Source organism: Trachurus trachurus, assembly GCF_905171665.1.
Source record: "Trachurus trachurus genome assembly, chromosome: 21".
In the NCBI taxonomy this organism is placed as follows: Eukaryota; Metazoa; Chordata; class Actinopteri; order Carangiformes; family Carangidae; genus Trachurus; species Trachurus trachurus.
Genome location: NC_139899.1, coordinates 9,694,051 through 9,710,558, shown reverse-complemented (window position 1 = coordinate 9,710,558; position 16,508 = coordinate 9,694,051). Strand labels below are relative to the sequence as shown.

General features: G+C 39.8%; 1 protein-coding gene across 4 annotated transcripts in view; it reads right to left on the bottom strand.

Moving 5' to 3' along the window:
• Positions 1-16,508, bottom strand: part of LOC311004609 (partitioning defective 3 homolog B-like) — a 199,565-nt gene that overhangs the window by 138,038 nt on the left and 45,019 nt on the right. For all 4 annotated transcript variants that reach the window (XM_083996723.1, XM_083996724.1, XM_083996726.1 and 1 more), the window contains exon 6: positions 8,166-8,236. In XM_083996723.1, coding sequence (XP_083852849.1) covers positions 8,166-8,236 — 71 coding nt within the window. The remainder of the gene's footprint in view (positions 1-8,165; positions 8,237-16,508) is intronic.

Genomic DNA, 16,508 nt, shown 5'->3' with positions numbered 1-16,508 from the left:
GAAACCCGACCGGCTTGTTGTTGAATCTCGGACCCAACACGGCCGGAGTCACGAGCATTAATTAATTAATTCTCAACCTGACCGCGGTAAAAAAAAAAAAAATAAATAAAATTATTAAAAAAAAAAAAAAAATTTAAATTATAATTTTTTTTTTTTTTTTTTTTTTTTTTTCCCCTCAAGGTGGGGGGTCGATTAGTCGACTAATCGCCATAAGTGACGACTACTGGTCGACCAACAAAATCTTTGGTCGGGGGCAGCCCTAGAAATTTCCATAATATATTTAAAGTTACCATCCCAGGCAGCTAGACTTGGGATTTTTTTTCGAACTGCACAACTGATAAATCTTGACTATGATTTGTAACTTGTTACAGGGAGAGTGGAGGCTCTCTGCCTTACACACCACTGCTGAAAACCAAACCTGCATGATCAGAGCCTCAGACTCGGTGTCACAGCTCTCGTCTCTGTGGCACCGCGAGTCCACGACACAAACGTGTCCCTTAAACGTAGATGGTGGTTGCATGATTTGGCAGTTTGACTGACAGACCAGATATACACAGATTTTTTATAATTTTGCCAGAAATGTGTCGCTTGGGATGGTAAATTAAATAGCTGTGTCCAATTAATACAAAAAAAAATACAACAGATTCTATAATATTAGTTTGAGCACATTGTCTATATCTACACTTACGCGTGACCGATTAATGCAGAAAACAAGGTCACTCCAAAGGATTCACATATACATTTGCTGGTGCCGTTTTGATCACAGAGAATGTTAAATATTTTTCAAGCCTTATGGGAGCAGTCTAACCCTGGTGTATTCCCACCTGTCTACTGGTTGTGTTTACTTGCAGACATACTCTGCATAATGATCAGCTGTTCAGGGACAAATCTGTGACACGAGCTGACATTACCTGAAGAAACACATGGTAAAGACTTGTGATGTAAAAACATGAATCCTTCGTTGTAAACACATGCACAAAATACTAAATGTGACAGAGACTGATACAGGAAGTGAGAAAAAGACAAATAAGACAAAGAGAGACAAAAAAAGACTTGATCATAAAACATGGGGAAGATCACACACATGCAGTGCCACACAAATACAAACAGCATAGTGTCTGAAAATGTGCCTCCGGAGGTTAGGGTTGAAAACTACCAGTCTAGATTGATACATCCCTTTCCATGGATGCATTCATTGTGCTAAAAATACTTTTTTGTCAAGGACTTAATCCACGTCTGTGAACCCAGCCCTCAGAGAAGGGGATGTCAACACTCTATTCAAAGTCAACAACAACTCTGTGTGTGTGAGTGTGTGTGTTTGTCAAAACTTTTTTTGTGCCATTCATCTCTATGGGTTTCTTCCACTCTTTGAATCTCTCAATGCCTCTGTCTAGTTTGGATTATTCGAGTGAGTGTCTGCTTTACATTCTGTCTGTGTTTTAATGTGTGTCTTTGTTTGTTTGATTAGTTTATCTATCAGAGCACAGCCATTAATCCTCCCCTGACCTTCTCTCTGCTCCCTGTGTGCGCGCATTTTTTTCAAAGTGAGTTTTGTCTGAACTTAGTTTGGTTGCTCTTTGGTTCTACCCTCCTTTCTCTCTCTGCCTCTGACTCGGTCTGCTCGTTTTGTCTCCCTCCCTCTCTGTAGACCATCTATCCCTAAACCTCCGCCGACTGATGGTGGTGCAGATGCTGATAAACTCCAGAGAGAGAGGGTGGTTGATGATGGTGGGTGGCAACAGGGGAGAGATGTGCAGTGCAAAAACAACTTCCTTCCGCTCTTTGTCTCTGTCTCTCTTTCTCTTTTCAGCTCACACACACACACAAACACACACACACACACACACACACACACACACACACACACACACACACACACACACACACACACACACACACACACACACACACACACACACACACACACACACACACACACACACACACACACACAGAAGATACTGCCTCATCACCACTCAGCAAAAATTGAGTTAATCCAGACAATAAGAAACAAGGGACTGCGAGAGAGGGGAAGAGAGATGAAGGCAAGGACGGAGGGGGAAATGTGGGATGTATGTGAGGAGGAAGGTAGGGAGGGAGGGAGTAGAGACAAAAAGGAAATAGCAAGAAGAAGAAGAAGAACGGAGACAGTGGGGAGGTAAAAAAAAAAAAAAAAAAGATCCTATTCTAAACTATGTACAACTTCAGGTTTTGAGTATGTCCTTTCCACTGGAAAATTAACTAACTTACAGCACAAATAAAAAACACTGTTCCTCCAGGATGCAATACATAAAGGAAATGGAAGCGTTCTCAGTTCCAATGAATAAATAAATGACCACACTGATTGTAATTGGTAGTGAAAATCCCTGAGAACACCCCAGAAAAACAAACCATTTTGGAAAATGTGTAATTGTGGTTAAAGCCTCTCCCTGCAGGAGCCTGGTGGGTGGACAGCAAGTGACAGGGAGATTCAGCTCACCTGGCCTGACTGGATTATATAAGTCTGTGGCAGACAGCCAGTCATTCTCTCCGCTCTGCCTCCATGCCGTGTTATGTTGGAGTTTTTGTGTTCTCATGTTGTCCATACAGACTTAAAGGGATAGTTCAACATTTTGGCAAATTGGCGAAACGTTACGAGATGGAGTTGTTTTCAAAGTAAATTCATACAAAACCGCTGATGCTTCCTGTCGGGGGCAGTTTTCCGTCAAGCAGTCTGTGCATTTGCCTGGAAAACAACTCAGCATAGCGTGGTGAATGTGCAGGTCACAACTTGTCCACCAGAGCGTTTTGGAGTTGTTGGGATTGTGTAGCTATTTGATAAGTTTGATGAGGGAAAATTTCATTAGCCTCCGTAGCGTAGCTCTGAGCAGCTCGCGGCTCTGCTCTGCCGTTCTAAAAATAGCTTGCACCGACAATTAAAGGTAACTCCTAAGACTATAGGGATTTGGCCACAACAAAGTAGCACAACTGACTAATGGGATGTTGTCTATCAAAATGTCACATGCCAAGTTCACTGTGTCATCATAATGATCTGCAATAATACATCTGGACATTATTCAGTGCCACTCAAGATGCCAAGATTTTGACCGTATACCCTGCAACTTGCTGGCTGGTAAGTATACAACCACAAGGCACTGATTCTGGTTGGTCCATATATAAAATGTCATACAAATTCAAATATTTTCTTACAATAATGTAAGAGAAAAACGATTATAGGGATGTAAAAATACCTAGCAAACGAATGTTGTTGTTTGTACCATGTGCCAACCCATCCAGTAGACTGAGATCTTTTTCTGGATAAGTGAAGCTTCTAACATCATGGTAACACAAGTAAAAGTCAGGACCTGTGGATATCTAACAGAGCTCATGGCAATCCATCCAACAGTTGTTGACATTTTTGTTTCCACCTCAGTGCTAGGCTGACAAAATACCATTCTTTAAATGGACGCTACCAGAGATGCTACTAGCATGGCGAAAAAGTACAAAGAGAAAACAGGAGGAGGGAAGGGGAAGAAATGTGGAGAAGGACAGAAAACTGAAGAAAACAGGGAGGGGAAAAGGGAAAGAAGGTAGGAAGCAGAAGAGGTCTGGAAGCAAGATATACTGAAATGAAGGGAGGAGTAGGCAGTGAATTAATTAGACAAGGCTAATGAATAGCATTAATATGAGAGGAAAAAATAACATCCACCCCTCCCTCTATCCCTTCCTGCTGCTGTGCCTCTGATCTCTAACACTCCCACTAGAACACACACAGACACACACACACACACACACACACACACTCACTCTCACTCTCACACACACACACACACACACACACACACACACACACACACACACACACACACACAAGCACTTGAGATCCATTTGCATTTCCTTTTTTTTATTTTTTGTGTGAGATGTTTGACAGACTGCATCAATGCAAAAAATGAAGTGGGGGTGAGAGAGAGACAAAATGGGTGAGACTTGAGAAGAAATGAGGGAGGGAGCGCAATGTGAGAGAACAAGAGACAGAGAGAAAGGGCCAAACACACACACACACACACACACAGGGGGAGAGGGAGAGGAGCAGAGAGAGATGAAGAGAGCAGGTGTTCTCTTTATCCACCTGCCACTTCACTGATCCTCACTATGAAAGACAGAAACACAGAGGAGAAATAACAAAAAAGGAGGATGTGCATTACCAAACCACTCTCTTCCTCTCACTGCATCTCACCCTCTCATCCTTCTTCTTATTTATCATCTCCCTTTCTCTCTCTAAGCTGGCCTTCAAAGTGGAGAGCACCAGAGATGTAGAGAGCAAAGGGGACGCACACCAGGAAAAAAAAAAGCACAATGCCACTTAAGATGAACATTCAAATACAGAAATGCAGACATTCACAAAAGAAATTAAAACACAACACACTATGAGTAGTTCTTTGAGGAAAGATAAAGAATACAGCTGAATGATATCAAGGCAGTAGGCTCACTATATAACTTTCTAAAATGAAATGTTTTCTTTACTACAGACCAATAATGGTATAAAAAAGCCCATGGTATGTATTTATGCTCTTTATACTGTATATCATAATATAGTAAAATTAAAATTATGTCAATTTTATTACTTTGCATTAAATAAAACCTAACAAACTAATGTACTGCAGATATCAGGGACATCATGAACTATAAGACCAAAGCAGGCTCGTCATTTAATGTTTAAGATAATGGTTTACTTTCCATTCATGTTATTTCGATAGGTTAATTAATCTCATCTTGTTACATTGACAACATTTAATTATCAGTCAAATCAATGTAATTTTAGTGTGTGATGTATTTTCTTTCTTTCATGTCTCCTGCTAGATATTAGGTGTCAAAAGGCAGAATGTGATAGCGATGGCCGCTGCACATTTACATTGACACCACTCACTTGTCTGCACATTAACTCCACATTACTGGTGACAGAGCTGAATCTCAACCATGAGGGTAAATGCCATGAGCAAAATCATGAGGCAGAGAACTACCTCTTTGTCAGCTGGGTAAAATGGATGCATTATGTCTCACTAAAACTCAGCACACACACACACTTTGCAAGATTGACTAGCCAATGTTAGCAAAGCCGGTTGTGGCCCGCATAAATACAAACTAGAGGTTCTCAGGGTCTTCTAAAAGAAATAATCACAGTAATAATGATATATTTACCATAAGAATGTTTGGTGTACAAATTATATTATATGTTCTGTGGTAAACAATGAAATACACTGTTTCAGTAAAACACCGAAAATCAACTACAACTGCTAGGCCAACAGTTGTTAATGAATTACGGTATGTTCATCCTTGTGTACATATGAAAAGAGACTAATAGGGTGAGAGAAGAAGAAACAGACAGGCCAGGAACAAAGCTGGAGAGAAGACAAAAGGAGGAAACAAAACAGGTGGAGAGAGGACAAAGATACAGAAAAACAGATGGACAAGGATAAATTGGTAGAGAGAGACAAACAAATCCACAAACAGACAGACCAAGACGGATCCTCACTGTAGAATCAGAGTTAGGTCCCAAATTGACATTGGAATAAAATCTGTTATCCATGGAAAACCCTACCCACATCCAGTTTGTTTTGTGCATGCAGTGAAACCCATTTACCTTTTCACCTCCTCGCTTCTAAAACACCTTCTGCGCCGAGCCTTATTTCACAAAGAAATATAATATACTGGCAATGCTATTTCAATAAACCAATTCACAGTAAATCTGTTTCCCCGTATAAAAAGGACATTTTGATTCAAAGGTAATGAGTTTTGCGCTGAGCGTGCTGTGTGGTTAAAATTATGATAAGCTATTACTGTATTTATAGGTGTAGCTTCACACTCAAAAGGCACGCATAGACACACACACACGCACACACGCGTTTAGTTAAAGTATGCCTTACTGTTCCAATATTTATAGCTGCCTTCCTCTACTCATTTTGGACTTTTTTTGCAATTTCAAGGATCGTTTCCCCGGCGACCAGGAAAACCATTACATCACTTTTACATTACTCACAGCTGTGACGCTTTGTGTGTGTGTTGGTGTGTGTACATTAGAGGATATGTTCAATCAAACCACTGAGAGAGTGTAGCTATATGTATGTCTAAGATAATGACCTCTATATTCAATGTATACTACTAAAAGGCATGAGGAAATTTAAACTGTCAAGAAATGTTATTTAATTCACTTGACACTTACATTGCATACTTTAATCAGAATTCACATCTAATCATTTATTGAGGTGATATGATTGTAATTCAGTCACTCAGTGTCATTATTTGATCATAACTCAATGGAGACATGAAAAAAAAACAGCTACAGCTAATACAATGTATGGCGGGTGGTGTAGCAGCAGTATACCATATTTACTCCATCTACATTTGGGATTGAATTGAAAGCCTGGTCTCCAATACTAGCCACTGGCATGGTTAACATAAACAAGGGACGACCAGCCAAATAAGTTAATAAACAAGGGTGGATGAACTCCTGAGGCATGTTATATATTATGTGCTTTCCAGTTAAATATAATGTACATTTCTATCATTTCCGCTCTGTTCCTTTTTGCTTCTAATCCGGTCTGGCTGTTGTTGCACATCGCGTGTCTGCAAATGTTTTACAGTTTGAGCCATGTTGAGTAATGGAGGGTCCCTGACCACTGAAATGGGACAGGATGGCTTTTAATTTGAAACAGAGGAAGTATGGCATAATAATGTAACAGAGTTAATGGGATCGGATAAAAATAAGTCTTCTTAGCAAAATATGACAGACTGCACCACAAATCAAACAAGAGAGGACAAATAATAAAGGCCTGCCTCTAATGAAGAACTGCTAGCTTCTTAAGCTCAGGTAAATAAAAAACAACACAGTTATTATTTGAGGAAGTGTGGGGCGTTGCATGTAAGTGAGAGTCCATGTGTAAGTCATCTGTGGTTGCAGCTGGTTGCCATGGAGAGAGACTTAAACAGCTTAGCATGAGGTCAACATTATTCCCTCTACCTAGCTCCTCTGACTCTGTCTGTACATGGCCGCGTTACAGGTTAACCACATATTATTTTGTTTTAGTATTTATGAATTAACCACAGATTAATTACACGACCATGCCGACCCGCTGATTTCAAAATCGCAGTCTAATATACTATCCATTAACAGAGGTCAGTGGAGTCGGACAGAGCACTACATTCATCAATGGTGTGAGAGCCACTTCCTCATATTTACTGCCCTGGTTTTGTATTAGTCATGCTGATGCAGAGAATGGCCCTGGTGGGAGACATCTTTGTTTTCTATCCTGTCTGAGATAAAGTTCAGAGTTACATCATGTAAATAATGATATGACAGCAACAGTGGTGTTGTTGACAGCACGTGGTCATTGAACATAGACAAAAAATAAACAAACAAAAAATAAACATAAAGAGAAACTACATGTGCCCATAATGCTGCTCTACGTGTTTTCTGCATCTGTCCTGGCTCTGTGTTGGGGATGCATGAGTCTGCCCCCCACATCCTCCTGCTAAAATAAGCAAACACACACATAAACATGCACAGTTAAAAGGCTCACAAGAGACATGGGGCATTCTGCATCCCTAATTCTTAATTAAGCAGCAGTCATCAATGTATGCATATGTGCGTTCACTTGCATTTGCCTATTAAAAAAAAAAAAGCAGATGCAAGTGTGTTTGTGGCTGTTTAATTTCAGTGTGTGTGTGTGTGTGTGTGTGTGTGTGTGTGTGTGTGTGTGTGTGTGTGTGTGTGTGTGTGTGTGTGTGTGTGTGTGTGTGTGTGTGTGTGTGTGTGTGTCTGTGTAACCCTGACCCCGTTTTGGCAGTCTTTTGTAGTGGGCTAATGATGGCGCTTCTTTACACCAACTATATCTGTAAAGGCCTTGATCTGGATTAGAATTGCAGCTTTAATGAAGAGAAAGTAGGACACAAACACACACACATAAACATCAATAAACATGAATGTAGACAAACATGGACACACAAAAAAACTAAGTACAGTACGTTAACACACAAAGTCCTCATGGTGTCGCTTTTCTGAGGTTATTTAACCAAACCCATTAGTGAGGTCGGTTAAAACAATGATGCAGCATGATGAATAGAGACAGGATCCATACTGTATCTCAGTGCGCGTCAATACAAGAGAAGCCCCCTCCCAAAAAACTGACCTGCCACTGAAGGTGTGTTTGCCTTGGAGTCGTTCCACCCCTGCAGGCCTCTCCACAGCAGGACCGGCTGCCTGCAGAGAACACACGGGGAAACACCTTTTAGCTTCGTCTGTGATTGGCATTTGGAAAAGAGACAATACAAGAACAGAACAAAAAGCTCCTACAGCACACTGAAACTGTCACCAAGAGGAAGACTTAATGGAGGGACAAACGGAAAAGAGAGATTGTGGATATTGGAGGACATGTGGATGGATTCACTAATCAAAAGTGTAAATAAACAAAAAGCGAAAGATTGACTAAGTGGAGGAATCGCAGGACTCACTCTGTTTTGATTATGGCTTTTAATGCACTCAAACCCACATGAAATCCTGAGCTCCACAAATACATCTTTGCAATTTGAAAGACAAAGGAATACATGATTAACAAAAGAATGAATAAGTGAAGTGACGAGTGAAGGAGCTCCTAAATTGATGGATGGATGATGTACAAATAGCAATTAATATGTGAAGGCAAGAAGACAGTGTTGTCAAGCAGTAATAAATAACACTGTCAATGGGTATGGCAACTGAGAGAAAGAGGGAGAGGTGTGACAAAGAAGCGTGTAAATGTGAGCCAACGGGGCTGTAATAATTACTTTACACAATGACAGAGGGCCTGCATGAAGTGTGTGTGTTTGTGTGAGGGCGCAGAGGTGAGCTCCACAGGGACCAGGACACACACCACGCCCTGCTGCCATCACGCAACAGTGACGGACAGATGAGTCAGCTTATTCTTAACATGAGACGGTGACTGTGTGTATACATGTTTACACACATGTAGTTTCACAACTACATATGTGCAAATCCATGATGTATTATGAACACCTGATATCTAACATCTTACTGTACAGATTCAGTAAAGTGGTGCAGTTTTGTATACTTTGAAGGATCATTATTGATTTATTGATTTATTTTATCAATAGAGACCCCAAGTCCTTATGTCACCTCTAAGCCAGCTGTTTTTCTACAAGTGCCTCTTAGACTCTTACTGAGGGATGCTCATACCTTTTTTTTAAAGCATTTCTTTGACTTTTCTATCCGTGTTCTTAAGCTGAAATTGCAGCTGTCTTGCAGGTTTCCGTACCATTTGGCCTTTTCTGTCTCACTCATGTTCCTGTGTGAGCCACTCCTTGTTATTCAAGTGAGCTGTATTATATACTAACAGCTAAGCTGCTGTGCTGAGCATTAAAGTTAAATTAAGATGTACATGATTTTTTATCGCTGAGCTTTGCCCCGACTCTGATCAACTTTTCATTTTAAATGAAAGTCTGTTTTAATTGTATCTAAAGCACTTTGAAGCTGCCTGAAGCATCAGTAGTGGTGGGTACATAATTTAGCTTTATCAGAATGACTGTCAAATCAATCAGAATTAGCATTCAGTCTTAATCTGCATATCTGTCTGCATGTTCAAGCAGAGTGAGCAGATGCAGACGGACACATGTGCAGGTCAATAACGCTCAATGTTAGTGGTACGGACTAATGGACTCTTAACATGGCCTTTAACCTTAACCCCTCACCCTTCTGCCATATGACCTATACCACATGTCAGTAGGAGAGAGGAGAAGAAAAAGAGCGAGGGAGAGGAGACATGGAGCAAGACTGATGAGAAATAAAGAGAGAAGGAATCTAAGAAAGATGTAAGATGGTAAAAAAGACAGGATGAAAAAAAACAAAGGCTGATGAAAGGAGATGGAGGACGGTAAGGTGCGACAGACGGCAGACACAGTAAACATATGTTTAAGCTTGGCAGCCTGGAAATCAATTAGTCTGGTCGAGCTACACGTGCCGTCATGTGAGCCTAATTATTAATATGATGACAGGTAATATTAATTATCCTAAACTCTTTGTCATAACAACAGCAACTGATAGATTAATTAGAAAATCTTTGGTGCTTAAATGTATATGTCCCATTTAATAACTGCATGTAGAGATAGTCTCTCTCTCTCCCTCTCTCTCTTTGGCAGAGGGACAGTTTAATTGCAAAGGCCAGCAACATATTTCACTTACCAAAGGCTAATTTAGAGGCAGTAAATGAATCTGAACGAGTACATGTGTGTCATTTTTCATACTGACCTCACAATATCATCAATAATAAAGACAAATACAATTCTGCTGAACAGTGAAGGAGTTAGTTATTTGTATTTGTTTTAAAGGATCTTCAAGCGGAATATACTCTATACTTGTTTTGATGGTCACCTCAGAACTGTATTGAAGATGCATATTCTTAAACCATCAATAAAGCTGTGGAATTCACTGGAAAAAGAAAATCATAAATGATGTAAAAAGACACAATCAGCCCCTTAATGAAATACAGTACAATACAGGTGACATAAAGGCTCACTAGAAATAATGATTTAAAGACCCAGTGTTTTATTTAAGGAGAAAATAAAAATATAATTATAAATGACAAAGATTTATTAGAAATATATTGAGGACAACTGCAGGGAAAAATTAATACATTAGTCTGCCGAGCTTGGACAGCTCGATCGATACTCGTGAGCATTAGGGGCTCTCCAAAAACTGAGATTAGAATAGTAGAATTTCCATCTGAACTCAGTGATGGATAATGCTGCCTTAACTGTGCCTGTAATAAATGGACCGCATTTACCCTTCTCGGTCCAATCTAATAATTGCTAAAAGTGGATAAAAGCAGATAAAAACAGTGAACTATTTGTGATATTACTAATTACTGAATAACCAATCAGACTAAGTGTCCCTGAAAACACTCCCAGAATGAGTCTGATAAATTAATAGTAATGAATTAATGAATGTTGGACAGTGTGTGCGTGTGTGTTTGTGTGTCTTAATCTATCTTGAAATATCTACTTGCAGAAGTGGATGATGAATTAAAGTAAATATGAGTTTTGATAAATGTGATGTCAAAGAGCCAGAGACATAAACAGCAAAGGAAATAAATAATATTCAAAATGTTGAATAATTCTTTTTTTCTACTAAATAAAATCACCTTATTTGTTTAGAATGCAAATGACTCAATAACTTCTTTGAAAAGCTCTCCTCTTTCTATCAGGATGTGTGACACAGTGTAACATGTTTCATCTGTGAGTGTGTATGTTTCAAATGGTTACAAGGAATATAATATATGACTTAATTAAGTAGTAAATTAACAGCAGCAGATCATACACTACAGTTAACAGCTACTTGCCTCAAGTACCAGTGGTATGACCTGGTCAAATCAGAGGCCTCCTGTCCCAGTTCATTGTTTAACATACTAAACCAACATGAGTTCAGCTCTTCTAATCTCAAACGTATAACCTTTTTCCAGGCAGATTTTTTTTTTAAATGCAGCTCAACCCACTATTAAGAGCTACTTGACTCATTCCCAGCGACAGTGGAGTTCACCTTTCCTTTTACACCTAACTTCAAGGAGTGATGTCATCAGAGGGAGAGAGCGAGAGAGTGAGAGAGAGAGAGCTGCTGGCTGCCATGACAAAACTGGAAACGCAGTTACGCAGACTCAGCCCCATGGATGGTGTAGTCTCAGTGTTTCTGGACAGGACTTAACACACACACAAAAATCAACAGGTTCACCCAGGTGTGGTGTTTACTTCAATGCCGATCAGAGCCAGAGCCGATAAATACCCATGTCAATCAATTGATCCAGGTGTGAATGCTGACTGATCTCTCTCCTGACGCAGAGGCAAGTCAGATGTTAGCAGGTTTTAGCGCAGGCTCCACCAGTGGAAAAAGGGGCTTTGGGCATGAGGAGGAGTCAGCACACCAGAGCATTTGTACTGTACTGTATGTGCACGTATGTACAGCTATACAAGATTATCACACAAAACATGCATCAAGGGTGCTGGCACAAAAGCTGTGATGTACGTATGACAGCGAACGTGCACATGTACACACCCCGAGGCAGCGTGATAAAGAAGTGCTGTAGAGCCTTATTAGCCCCAGTAGTACTCTAGACAGGAACAAATACTCCCAGCGTGATTAACACATTGTAACTAAGCTGCAACCGTGCGTGTGTGTGTGTGTCTGTCTGTGTGCGTATGTTGTAACCAAGACAGAAAGTGGGAGAGGGACAGTGAGAGTGATTTTGCGGCTCACTGTACTCATTTGTGGCTGGCATTTCGAACAGAAGAGCTCCACCAGTAAATCTTTCTGGATTGAAATTAAATAAAGACAGGGGGACAGAGAGTAGGAGCAAAGACAGAGAGAGAAGAAAGACAGAGAATTACTGCGAGAAGAGTACTTTCTTCCCTTCATCGCTCTCACCAAAGGCCAAGTGACAATTTGAACAATTACCCGGAGCCATTACCTCTATCTGAACCTGGCTGGTTGAGAAGAGACAGACCTATGAGCGAGTGACTGAGTGTGTGTGTGTGTGTGGAAAAGAGTGAGGGATGGTGAAGATGGCATAAAAAGAAAAGGATGTATGTGGAAGAAAATAGAGAGAAACAGAGAGATAACTTCTCTATTTGTGGTGGACACAGAGCTAGTTATTGCAGCACAGCAGGTGTGAGACAGAAAAGCATCGACACAGAGACGAGAGCATCAAACACACCAGGAGATATGTGGGAAAAATAGATTAGCGGTAATAGTGGGTGTTTTCACACTTAATTTCTAATGACTGGAGTAAACCATGTAATTTATTAATATTAACACCAACTCAAACGCTCTTAATCAAATGGTATCTCACGGGACATAATGTAATCATTTACTGGCACAACCAACAACACTGAAATCTGTCAATGTAAACCAACATACACATGAAAAAACTGGAACAGAGGTGATGTGTGAATAATATTAGATCACACACAAATCATTTAGCTTTTCACACTCTTACCCCAAGTGTATAGACTTAAAAGCTTACAATCAAAGTAAATAGGTTGAAATAAACTATGTTATTTTGTTAAAAGTAAGTGGATGTTATGTTAACATTTATTTTTCTAAAGACTTAATACATCTCTTGTTGACACTTGCTTTGGTGGTAAACATGCAATTAGGAAATTAGTCCCAGTAAAATGACTCACTATAGGAGGTCTGAGCAGGGAGAACCTGATTGCTGTCAGTCTTGCTGTTTATAAAACTTTAAAAGATGTATTTATTAGAAAATTTAAGTCAGTCAGCTCTCTTCAGAAGGCACACACATCAGAATCACAATAAATATGACTTCACTATTAAATCTTTAAAGGGGGACTATGCAAGATTTGCACCTTAATCAAACAGCTTTGGAGTTACTGTGATGGTTAAATGACTTGTTACAAGGAGAATGGAGGCTCTCTGCCTTCCACCTGGCGTCTCTTGGCAGAAAAAACAACAACCTTGCAAGATCAGTATCTCCTGTAGGGGGAGCTCCGTAGAGAAACAAAAGTGACCAAAACAGCTAATAAGCAACCGGACTTGCATAGTTCCCCTTTAACGAATTAAAGGAGATGAGAAAAATAGCTCCGTAAAACTTCCGAATAAAATAGCTAAAGGTGACTTAGCAAAATAAACTCAGTTGGCTACCCTTCAATTCGCAATGACTAACAAAATTATACAACAATGTGATTCTAATGAGGCTACGTTTATTTTATCTATGTATTGATTCTGTATGTAGTAATAATTTAGCACAAAATAACACATCTTGCACGGCTGTGATGGTTAGCGCGGACTTTGTGCAGTCACTGACCACATTAGCTAAATGGTAGTTAGGAGGCAAGGTAGCTGAGGCAAAGTGCTAACACAGCTTACCCAAGAACCACAGTCACCAACTCCATCACAACTCGTTTTAGACCTACGTCAACTTCAAGCACATTTCTAAATACAGAGATTCCATACATTTCAGTGTCGTGCCTAAGCTCTCTCCATTTGGGATCTCCACTACTTGTTACGTTTGTCACGACAGGATGCAATTTTCCAATGGTAAAAATGCCTGTGTGAAATTCGACAAATAAGTCTCAGCTATAACCGTGTGAGTTCCAGCGATTTTACACAACACTGTGTGGATTATTAGGCAGCAAGAAAACATTTGACAGTAGTTATATTTCAAGGCAAAACCTACGCTCATGTAACAAAACCTATTGTTCTGATCAAAGCTGTATTTGTTACATGAGAGAAACCTGAGGTGTATGAACTATAGGAGAGTGATACAAAAGCACAGCTGGTGTCGCTGAAATCACATATGTATGTGCATAATATCATTCAGTGGCTCTAAAAGATAAATCCCTGAGCCACAGTCATAGATAAGCCTACTGCGCAGCTCACACACCGCAATACTCTATATTGTCAGCCACATGACTGATAGTGGGCCATGAAAACAGAGCTTAGATGCAAGAAGTTGACAGAGAGCTCAGAGCAACACGATCTACATTCCTCAGCTTCGACTTACATTTTAGCAGGAAAAGTAAATAGATTAGTGTTGGCACATTTATTAGTGATAAGACCACTTGGGTTTCACTTCTACAAAAACATGTTTCATAAAGCTGTAGTTTGAACATTAGAACTGACTGCAGGTGTGTGTATTAGTGGAAAGTGGTCGGCCTGGTCACTATGATTGGGTAAAACAAGAGATCAAATTGTTATCAAGACAATTAATATGGCATTTTGTTGTTAAATGTTGCATGTGGTCTTGTCAAAAACATGTTAGGGCACCCTGAGCAACATTAACAGTCCACCTCTGAGAAGCAGACACATTCCCCAAATGAACTGAACCATGCAAACAGGCTGTTCTCCAGGGAATACAGTGAGGCTAAAAAAATGGATGTTTGTCCAGTGAGTGAATCTCAAGGGAAGAGCCCTCACCACTCAAGAGTCCAATCAGGCGTGGAAGTCTCTTTAACCAGTGAACCTGAGGGATTTGCTGTGTCCAGCCGTCAAGAGGGAATATTAAACTGTAACACTGTCATAACAAGTCACCGAAACTACGTCTCTATGCAACAACCAGCACAATGTATTATCATATTTTTAGCAGATTCTCCTGGGCAAATGCACGTCTGTGTGCATGACATGACTTGTCTGTTTTAATTATTTCACTCTAACTAAACCAGGGTGCTCAAAACTCACTATTGTTTTTATAGAAATGTAATTTCAAATCACGCTGGATTAACGTAGCTGCTGTTTATATTGACAATGGAAATACAGTGCATGCACTTGACCTTTTGGGAGTTTTTCTATTACACAGAACACAGGAAGAAAACAGAAGAGATGGATGGAGGGGTGTTGCAGCAAAGGGCAGGAACATGCATAGATACAGAGTTAAGCCATTAGTTCCACGGTTCAAGAGGAAATAGGAGATGCAGCGAAAAACATTTATTAGTTACAGAGGAGAGAGAGCAGACACCGTGCACAGGCAAGTTAACCACGAGGCTTTTAGGTCAAAGTGGCACCGCAGACACTCAGAGAGTTTAGCGTTTTATAAAAGAAAAACGGGTTGGGAAAAATCACAGTTTTAATAGAATAGAAAAAAGCATGATCTACAATTATGAAAAGAAATTATGGTTTTGTTGAATAGTAGTTGATGTGATGTTGGACCTGAATGTTTAATTTTAAAATAAAGATGACAAAATTATAAAAAAAAAAAAAAAAAAAAATTAAAGTGGCAAGGAGGGTAATGAGCAAGAGGGGGAGGACAAAAAAGGAGAAAGGAGCAGGTGTTTGCCCTCTGCCCCTCTGAGAAAGCAGAGTCAGGATGAAAAGAGAGTTAAAAACTCAGGAGTCATTTGTCTATGTTAGTGGAGTCTGATTTGACAATGTGTGGCTGAATTAGAAAGAACCTGGCACAAAACACACAACTCAGTCCCATAAACCTAAACCCATAATAAACCTACACTGTCAATCTTGAGGCAAAAACACTCCTAACCTGCTTGATCAGAACAACAGCTGATACTTGACTCCATGTAAAACAATGACAGCATTGTTAATTACACATCTTTGTAATGATTCTGCAATAACATCTCCACTATGACAACTCTCTGCAGTGTGTGTGAGGCTTCCTGAATTAATTAAATGGCCTTAAGACAGAAAAGAATCACACAGACATTTCCTTAAAAAATGGCACAAAAAGTTTCTGTGAGAATCCTAACTGTGTTTCTAACTAAAAAAGAAATGTATGTAATCCTTGGGGCAAAATTTGATCCTTCCAGCTCCAAATACATTAGCAGGAAAGTACAAGTTTAAAGCAAAACAATATCAACAATTTGCTGCTTTTACTAGCAGTGATGCAAGAATATTAAGTTTGTCCTGGGAATGCTGCTCGATGAGAGGCCATGGGGTCATTAAAATTTAAGTGTTCATCCCCCTGGGAGACTTAATTTGCTCAGCATATTTAATGAAAATCAGGCAATTTGATTAAAACAGC